General features: G+C 42.2%; 1 protein-coding gene across 1 annotated transcript; it reads left to right on the plus strand.

Annotated features, from left to right (window-relative positions):
- Positions 1–225: 225 nt before the first annotated feature.
- OTOL1 (otolin 1) lies at positions 226–8220 on the plus strand (the record flags this gene model as incomplete). The annotated part of the gene is made up of 4 exons (XM_080915543.1): positions 226–613; positions 3680–3769; positions 6689–6760; positions 7322–8220. 4 exons carry the CDS (start codon positions 226–228, stop codon positions 8218–8220), a joined length of 1449 nt encoding a protein of 482 aa, XP_080771669.1.
- Positions 8221–10446: the final 2226 nt, after the last annotated feature.

Here is a 10446-nt window from a genome sequence, read left to right on the forward strand (position 1 = left end):
TTTAAATAAAATACCCCGTGGTGACTCACACATACACTTACATGTAAAATAGACCAGCACTATACAATTCTAAATTACACATGCTGATTACTCTTATGCCTCAGAGATGTGTTTATTCTTTCCGTATAAGGATAGATGGTATTACTTAGTGCTTTTATTTGAACGCATATAATTCGTGTCTTTTTTTTTTTTTTTTTTTTTTTTAGTTTCCCTCTAGTTTCAAATATGTGGATATTTTCTTCGCTTTGTGCTGTTTTAATTATTTTGTCTATGGATGATGTGGACACAGAAGCAAAGACCACACCATACACCAAATTTACGAAGAAATCCGAGAGAAAAGAGACGCTGAAGGGCTTAAAGCCATCCAGTGGCTTCTCTCTGGATGAAGAAGAAACCCACCATACAGAAATGGCTGCGGTGGCAGAGCCCACCACCGGGTCCCCCGCCTCGGCAATGACAGACCCCAGCACTGGCCCCGCTGCCTCCTCCACCACCCGTGTCCTTCCCTCTGAGAACGTCTCTCTGGACACAGCCGGTTTCTTTTTGAATTGCTGCCGTTGTTGTTCGTTTGTCATTGGTCCGAAAGGAGAACCCGGAACGACGGGAAAACAAGGTACTTGAAAACGCCCACTGAGCATCCCCGGAGACAAAGGGTTGGGATGTAGCACCGGATGTAGCACCGTTCTGAGGATTTCTACGCTGCCAGCAAACAGCAGTGACAGGCTAGGTGTAAGAAGGTGACAAATGCAAAATGAAGCACGATTCACTCATACATAAGATGAAAATGCTGTTCAATAACCACAGCCACATTTCTTTTCTGTTAAAAAAAAAAAACTTGTGTATTTTTATTGTGTGAGTATGGGTATCTTGCTTACATGCACGTCTGTGGGTCACGTGTGTGTCTGGTGCTCTTAGAACCAGAGGCGTCACGTCTTCTGGCAAGGGAGATACTGCGACTGTGAGCTTCCTTGTGGGTGTTGGGATTGAATCCAGGCACTCTCAAAGAGCAACCTGTACTCTTATCCACTGAGCAACTCTCTCAGCCCCCATTATAGCCATGTCTTAAGAGTTCTTTTTTATTGGTTATTTTATTTATTTACATTTTAGATGTTATCCCCCTTTTCCGGTTTCCCCTCCGCAAACTGCCTATCTCATCCCGTCCCTCCGTCACTCTGTTCCTGTGACGGTGCTTCCCCGCCCACTCAGCACCCTAGCATTCCCCTATGCTTCATTGAACCTCCACAGGACCAAGGGCCTCCCCTCCCATTGATGACAGACAAGGCCATCTTCTGTTACATATGCAGCTGGAGCAATGGGTCTCTCCATGTGTGCTCTTTGGATAGTGGTTTAGTCCTTGGGAGCTCTAGGGCTCTGGTTGGTTGATACCGTTGTTCTTCCTATGGGGTTGCAGTCCCTTTCAGCTCCTTCAGTCCTTCCCCAATCTCCTCCACTGGGGTCCCTGTGCTCAGTCCGATGGTTGGCTGAGAGCATCTGCATCTGTATTGGTCAGGCTCTGGCAAAGCCTCTTCTCAATAACCACACACGGCCAGATCCTCTTATGCTGGTTTACTACGTGTCCTAATAGTGTTGGTTCAAACTGAGTCAGGAAATCCCAACTCCAGCCCTGGGGCTGAGGTTTTCTAGGCATCTCAGGCGATGTCCAGTGGAGCTTTTTAATGGTTGATTTAAAAAAAAATGGTAAATGAAAATTCTGTTGCATGTCAGGAAAGTGAGGTGACGGAAGAATTTTTTGGATGCTGTTTTTAATTAGGATGAGAAGTGGAAGGGCTGTGAGTGGAGAAGAAAGTCCAGAATTCAGCTTGGTCCTCTCTGAAACGCAACGCTGGTATTGTCCAGCAATTTTCTCTGTCGGACACCGTGGTTACTAGTTCGATATCTCAGACGCCTGCACAAAATGAATACGTTCTCAGTCTTACCGTAATGCATTCTGTCTTTTATGTGCTATGCAGCATAGACAACTTGAGATAAAATTAAGATCAGAGTGTCAAATTTAAATTCACTATTCTTTGGGGAAAAATTTCATGTAATGTGTGCCGCACCTAGCCTGAAGAATAGAGAGCTGTAAAATCAGTAATTATGTGTCCCCATGGAGCTTTCGATTGATTTCCGTTTGTGGTGGTTTTTTTTTTTTTTTTTTTTTTTTTTTTTTTTTTAAGAGAGGTGGGCTGTTTATGCTGGCCTGGGGTAAAGGGTAGAGGGGATGAGATTAGACCTCAAGGTTTCCTGGTGGATGAGTCACTACTGGAAATGTAACAAGGCTGAGGAAGTCATAATTATGGGAATACTTTATGACTTATTTGGCTGATTAAGGATGGACGGCCCAAAGTCAGGGGCCAGCGAGAGGCAGCAGGTCATGACACAGCGAAGGCGGTGAGATCTATACATAGCAGGGGTTTTACCTGGTAGTGGGTAGGACTGGGCTGTGCTTCGATGTCAGCCTCTCTTCTCATCTTTGTGATATATAGTTTGGTGATGTGCCAAGTTTCGAGGCTGTCTGGGTAGGTCACATCATAGGTTAACTGGTTATGTCATCTGAATGAGAATGATATGTGTTTATACTGGGGGTTGAACATGGGGTTTTGTGCACGCTAGCCTATTGCTTTTTAATAGACTTTAATTTTTCACTGTCCCACAAAGTTGCTCATGTTGGCCTGCTGATCACTCTGAAGCCCAGGCACATTATAAACTTGACCAGCTCCTACCTCATCCTTCCAAATAGTTGCAATTACAGACCCAAGTCAACAGGCTGGCCTCAAGCTTGGGCAGTTTAACCCATCACTGTCCTTCTCCTATGAGGTTTCATTACATCCTTAAGTCTTAGGCTCAGGCATGGGAAACAGGGTTAAATGATACAGTAACCAATGTGAATGATGTGCTGCCTGACATGGAATAAATGCTCAATAAACTACTTTTATGACTCAATTAATGTGGAGAGAATTTGGTTCTATCTTGTGAATTCTCTGGTCCTGATACGACAGCACCCTGATTTTTCAGATTCAGACAGTTTATTCTAGCTTTACCAGTTCCTTAAAAATCAGTGTTTATTTGTTTGAGATTATGATAGAAGTCAATCATTTTTTTCCTTCCCATTTTCTCCCTCTGAACCCTTCCATGCTTTCTTCTCTTTTGAAATAATGGCCTCTTTTTTCTTTGTTGTTGTTGTTGTTGTGTGTGTATGTGTTTAAATACTCTTGGCTTATTGATGAGCATATCTATAGCATCTAGCAAGACACTTTAGTGAACAGGAAACTCCACATATGGTCCCTAATCAATGAACCAGTGGATGAATGGGAATCTCAAAGTGTTTTGTATTGTTTTTACTTCCAATTTAAAAGGGTGGTTTGTATGAGGTTAAGTGTCAGATAATCATTTTGTTTTGCCATTTGATATAGTGCAGCTTCCTTGAATCATTTGGTCACTGCCATGAATATAGTGACAAATACTAATGGGCTCAATTTATCTATTCAGGTAGGACAAAATTGCAAATCAGGCAAAAATAGTGCCCCCAGAACTCTGCAACGGCTTATTCTTGCCAGGTTTTATTATTAGGACATTGGCAGTTTTGGGTTTCAATAAAATAACTGCCTTTCCCCCTGAGCTAATGGATTGAAAAAATGTAGTTTTTTCTAATGTGATGATTCTAAAAAATCATTACTAGGTCCTAAAGGAGAGACTGGTGACACTGGAAGCTCAGGACCCCCAGGAACCGCTGGACCCCAAGGCCCCAAAGGCCAGAAAGGAGAGAAAGGTAGGTAACTATTCCATTTCTGATTAAACTCAGAAAGATTATGCATCATTTTAATGAAAAGCAGGTTGCTAAAATTTATACTATTGAAAGCGGGCTTTTAAAATCATCTCATGTATTAATCTGACATAAAATACTAACTTTATATATGCCTAACTGAAAAAGTTTACGTGTATGAGAATTTTATGCACCCACACAGAGCAACAGATATATAAAACATATACACACACCCCAGCAGGAAATAGGGAAGTAGAGGGAGAGACATTTTTTAGTTATTATTTTCAAAATAATTATTTAGACAATATGTTCTGACTATGTTTTTCCCTCTCCCAACTCCTCTCTGATGCTACCACCTCCTTATCCACTCAAATTCATGCTCTTCCTGCCCCTCAATCTGCTTCCCTATACCAGAACACAGAACAAAAAGCAAAATAAGTCGCAACAGAACATAAGAAAAAGATGCCAAGAGAGATACTTAACTTACTTTCCCATCTCTTAATGGCTGTTAGTATGATCCAGACACTAGAAATCCTAAAGTATAGCCTGTGGGAAAAGGTCCTGTCAGTCATTGCGTGTGAGAGCTTTCATTTTCATCTTCTCCCTCTAGTCCTGGGTAGTGAGACCCTGCATGCTAGCAAGGGCTCTTTTACTCATACGCGCACACACACAGTTCACTGTGGATACTTTTCTCAAACTGTACAACAAATTTAACATGGAATAGCACAAGACTAACAATCCTGTAGAATATTCAGCTCATATAGAAAGCTAGCTGTTAAGGAGAATTTGAAACAATCTTTGGCTTACTCTGAAATCAGAGGTAGTGAAATCAGATGGGCAGCTGAATGGATTAAACATTATAAAAACAGAAGAAATAATTAAAATACAAACATGGCATTACATTGCCTGGAACCTGAGAGAAATGGGTTGGCTTCTGTTTACTTACAACCTGTTTATCAAAGATGATTTGTAGTTATGAGCACTTCCACTGAGCTCTTCCTGCTCAGGAAGTCTATAATTCTATGAATGTATCAGCATAGAAGGCTTTCTGTTCCAGAAATGCCTGGTTCTTGGGTACCTTAAAGTACTATAAGGTTACAGATTCACATGTCAGAAGGTATAATATCATATATACGTCACCCTCCACATGACTTGGAACTGCTTAACTTATTCCTACTAGAACAGTCAGTGAAGTAATTACTCAAAAAGTATGCTGAGGTAAGAGAGAGCGACTTCACATTTGCCAGTTATGTGAGTTTCATTCTTGGACACATTTAATCCTTTTGTGGCTGAACTGTATTAGCAGGGCACCTGTGAATGAACGACAAACCTCTGAGACACTTCATAATGCTGGAAGCTAGACTTGCAGAAGTGGAAGGATGCTAGGGAGGTACTGTAAGACATGGTTCTGAAGAAGATGCTTTGATGAATGATCAAAGCGGAATCTCATTCAGTCAGTTTCTACAAAGTGGCAACTCCACTTTTCTTTTACTTCCAGACTTAGTGTGGGCTGCTGGTTAAGACTGAAAGTTAAAAAAAAAATCCAAAACCTTGCTCGAAAGGAGGTATGCTGATCAGTCACCTTCTGACTAAATAATCTCCTTATATAAACTTAAGCTTTAATCCCAGTACTTGGGAGGCAGAGGTAGACAGAACTCTGTGCATTCAAGGCCACCTTGATCTATCTAGTAAAACTGGGTCAAAATCACCACCACCACTACCACCACCATCATATCACCACCACCACCACACCACGACCACCATCACTAAAAACAACACTACCACCACCACCACTACCACCACCACCACCACCACTGTCAACAACAACAGCACTACCACCACCACCACCACCACCACTACCTCCACCACCAACAACAGCACTACCACCACCACCACCACAATCATCACCACCATCACTACCACCACCACCATCACCATCACCACCATCGCCATCACCACCACAACCACCATCACCACCACCACCATCACTACCACCATCACCATTACCACCACCACACCACCATCAACACACCACCACCACTACCAACAACAACAGCACTACCACCACCACCACCACAATCATCACCACCATCACTACCACCACTACCACCACCACCATCACCATCACCACCACCATCACCATCACCATCACCATCACCACCACCATCGCCATCACCACCACAACCACCATCACCACCACCACCATCACTATCACCACCACCATGACCATCACCACCACCATCACCACCACCATCACCACCACCACACCACCACCAACAAAACACTACCGCCACCACCACCACCACCACTAGTAATGCTGGGTGAACATGGCCAGTGTCCATTCTTGAGGAGAAGGGGAATATGTTTGTTCTATCACTTCCATTCAACATCAGAACCTGTCAGAATACACCCATATGTTTTTCTTGTATACTATGGTTTAAATTTCCATATTTGGTTTTATTGTGATCTCTCTCTCTCTCTCTCTCTCTCTCTCTCTCTCTCCTCCTCCTCCTCCTCCTCCTCCTCTCTCTCCCTCTCTGTTTAAACTTCTGGAGGGTGGCAAACTAAGAAGACATTTGAACTGTTTCTCAAGTTTGTGATAGGAATGACAACAGCACGAGCAACCACAGTATCTGGAGGGTATTAGGAATTTCATAAGGAGTTTGAAGAACCCTATGACTACCATGAGAAAGAGGAGTTCTGCTTGAAGGGATAAGCTTTTAATCACTTTAAGTGACTTACCATTAACCAGAACTCAACACTCCTAATGTCCCCCGACACATTGTTTTTCCATACTGTTTTACCTTTAAGCATTTTTTTTTTTTTTGGCTAAGAAACATTGGAATGTGGTGCAGCTCTGAACCCCATGTTAGCTTTACTGCAAATGATGTAGTTTTATTAATATTAATCCTTGTTCTACTTTAGGACTGAAGGGAGACCGTGGGGACCAAGGAGCAGGTGGTGCTCCAGGATACCCGGGAAAACCAGGAGAACAAGGTAAAATCCAGTCAGCTGCGGGAGGATCCTACTACTGGAAAGCCCCCATCTCATTCTGTTTATAAAAACAGGAGTTTTTAAGGCTTATACACAGATTCTCATGATTTAATAAGGCAGTGTGGTCCTTGGATGAGGCCAGTCTAGGAACTGAGACATTAGGCAAATATGTCTGTTCTGCCCCGTTTCTTGAGCTATCATCGGAAAAAGGAATTTCTGTATTTCTGTTTCAGTGCCCGTGGGACTTTGAGCATGGTGGGTAGGACAGAGATTGAGGTGGCTACTTGGTCAAATGCAAAAGCTAATGGAATAAAACAATTCTGTGTTACCTTAAAAGTAAAAAATGAAACATTATTGTTACTTGGAAGCCTTGGTTACTGCACTTCTGAGAACAGATATGGTAATATTGCTCACTGCATTTAATGACTGCCAGAAACAGGCTTCGATGAGGCAAGAGCCAGGTGTACAAGTCCCATTAATTGGTATTATTTTAATATTTTCTGTCTGTGGTTGTATGTCATAGCTTATATGATTCTTAAGCATTATTTTACTTTTTTATCTCAGGTCCAGTTGGTCTCAAGGGAGATAAAGGAAACATCGGCCCAGAAGGAACGAAAGGACAAAAAGGCTCCAAGGGGGACCTGTGTGGGAATGGCACCAAAGGAGATAAAGGGGACCCTGGGGTGTCTGGGGCCCCTGGCATCATTGGAGAACCTGGGGCCAAGGGCGAGAAGGGTGGTGTCGGGGAGAAAGGCTACCGTGGGGATTTGGGGGAGAGGGGGGAAAAGGGACAGAAAGGCGAGAAAGGGATGGAGGGAGAGAAAGGTAGCAGAGGAGATGTTGGGGCAGAAGGCAAGAGGGGTTCAGATGGACTACCAGGGCTCAGAGGTGATCCTGGCCCTAAAGGAGAAAAAGGAGAGATAGGTTCTCCTGGTTTCACCGGACCTGCTGGACCAAAGGGTGAGCTTGGAAGCAAAGGTCTTCGAGGGCCAACCGGGAAGAAGGGCTCCCGGGGTGTCAAGGGTTCCAAAGGTGAGGCCACTCAAGTCCCACAGTCGGCTTTCAGTGCTCTTTTATCTAAGCCTTTCCCTCCCCCCAACATCCCCATCAAATTTGACAAGATTCTCTCCAATGACCAAGGGGATTATAGCCCTGTCACTGGGAAATTTAACTGTAGTGTTCCTGGGACATATATTTTTTCCTATCATGTCACTGTCAAAGGTCGACCTGCTCGAATCAGCCTCATGGCCCGAAACAAGAAGCAGTTCAAGTCGAGAGAGACTCTCTATGGTCAGCAAGTAGACCAAGCCTCCCTCCTCCTCATTCTTAAATTGAGTGCAGGAGACCAAGTGTGGCTGGAAGTGTCTAAGGACTGGAACGGACTGTATGTCGGCCCTGAAGATGACAGCATCTTTAGTGGGTTTCTTCTGTACCCAGAGGAAACTCTTGGAAAGTCACCATAAATTTGGATTTTGGACACTGCACTTTTGATCTATTCTATTAACCTTGAGAAGGTCTCTTAAAAACTTTGATTTTTTTTCATGATTATAAATAAATACTGGAACATTTAAACCATGTAAAACATAAGAGTCAACTATTCTGATTTTAAAGCATATCCATTGAAATATTTATATGTATTTGAGGATATGTATATTGAGTTTGTAGTGAACATTATTCATGTAGCTTTTAATGCCGTTACTGATTCCATTTAGGGAATTAATAATGGTAACATTCAAAACTATAAATAAGTGTTTTCTTCTCCTGTCTAAGAAGGACTGAGGCATGCACCTTCTGGCCTTCCTTCTCTTTCAACTTTATAATTTCTGTGAATTGTTTCTTGGTTATTCCAAGCATTTTGGGCTAGATGATTTTAGGTACGTTATCAAAGATCAAGTGTGTGTGGGTTCATTTCTGGATCTTCAATTCTGTTCCCTCGATCTGCCTGCCTGTCTCTGTACCAATATCATGCAGTTTTATCACCATTGGTCTGTAATACAGCTTGAGGTCAAGGATGGTGATTACCCCAGAACATTTTTTATTGTTGAGAATAGTCTTTGATATCCTGGGTGTTTTAAAGCTCATCCTAGGCCTCTATCTCGATTTTTTGGCTGCTTGTGAATAAGGACATAGAGCTCTCAGCTATACCCCAGCATCATGCCTGTCTGCTTCCCACTGTGATGGTCATGTATTCTACTATTCTCTGGAACCATGAGCCCCAAATTAAATATTTGCTAAGAGTTACATTGGTCATGGTGTCTCTTCACAGTAACAGAGCAGCCACTAAGATATTATTCTTCTAAATACTTTGTCTCATGTAATGGCATGTCACTCTATTCTGTATGTCTATGAGGCCAACAGCTGACAGATCATGATGACAGCTCTTTCTTGAAGTACCTAATTATCTTAGAAGGGTTGCTTTTCAATATAACACAGGCATTTTCCTTTCACTTTAATTCAGAAGAATATACAGGCAGTGTGGCAAAGAGTTGGCAAAATCTGTTTAAAAATTTTCCATGTGTAAGAATTTTCACATAAATCTATATTATGTAGACTAAGATTAAATGTAAAAAGGAAAGTTGATGAAGGTGTCACTCAATTAACAGTTCCTCTAATCACTGTGCATAGAACTGAATGTCCCCAAGAGACTCAAGAACAAGATTAAATTATAATTGATCAAAATTTCTGCCCTTTCTTCATAATAGAACATTTAATTCTGATAATTCTTTGGCATCACTATCATCATTTCTATAATATTAATCCCAGTTATTTAGTGAATGTCTTAGGAGCAGGTGGGGGGTAAAATTCATTTGCACAGTGAATGTTTAATAACTGTGAATATTGGATAGTTCAGCAGTTTTGCTCATTTCAAAAAGTGAAATTTATTGAATCCAAATGGAATTTGGTTTTACAGAGGTGTAGTTATTCAGATTTGCACATTTTTGAGTGCCAAGTCAGGAACTGGGTGCTGGGGAATTTTCTGGTCATGTTCTGCCAACTTGGGCAGGCATTAGCTTTGGAGAGTCTCATCCATATGTATGTTAGCAGAGCATTTCCCAAACAGTTCAGAGGAGTGCTATTTCTAGATGTTATTGTGAATTGCTAGAGAAAAGTAGCTTCCATGTTAAACAAATGCTCGAAGTGGGATGATCTTTGTATATACAGTAAAGGTTCATAAGAGCCATTAATGTAGTCTCTGACATTTCTGTAGAAAATAAACAGGCTTAATTTTGTTTTACTCAGTGATCCTGAGTTTATTGTTGGGTTTGAATTCATTCCATGAACAATATTCTTTAGGATGTTTACTGGTTGGTTTTGTGTCAAGTTGACATGAGCTGGAGTTATCGCAGAGAAAGGAGACTCGAGTGAGGAAATGCCTCCATGAGATCCAGCTGTAAGGCATTTTCCCAATTAGTGATCAAACAAGGAGGGCCCACTGTGGGTGGTGCCATCCCTGGGATTCTGGTCCTGTGTTCTACAAGAAGGCATACTGAGCAAACCAGGGGGAGCTATTCAGTAAGCAGCACCCCTTCATGGCCTCTGCATCTGTATGTGTCTGGTACCTGAGAAAGAGGAACAATCTGTTAGAACCCCTGGAACAGAAGTTATATGTTGATTGTGGGAATCAAACTTGGGATCCTCTGGAAGAGCACAGAGGACTATTAACCACTGAGCCAGCTCTCTAGCCCCTT

The sequence above is a fragment of the Micromys minutus genome, assembly GCF_963924665.1.
Source record: "Micromys minutus genome assembly, chromosome: 4".
NCBI classification, from domain to species: domain Eukaryota; kingdom Metazoa; phylum Chordata; class Mammalia; order Rodentia; family Muridae; genus Micromys; species Micromys minutus.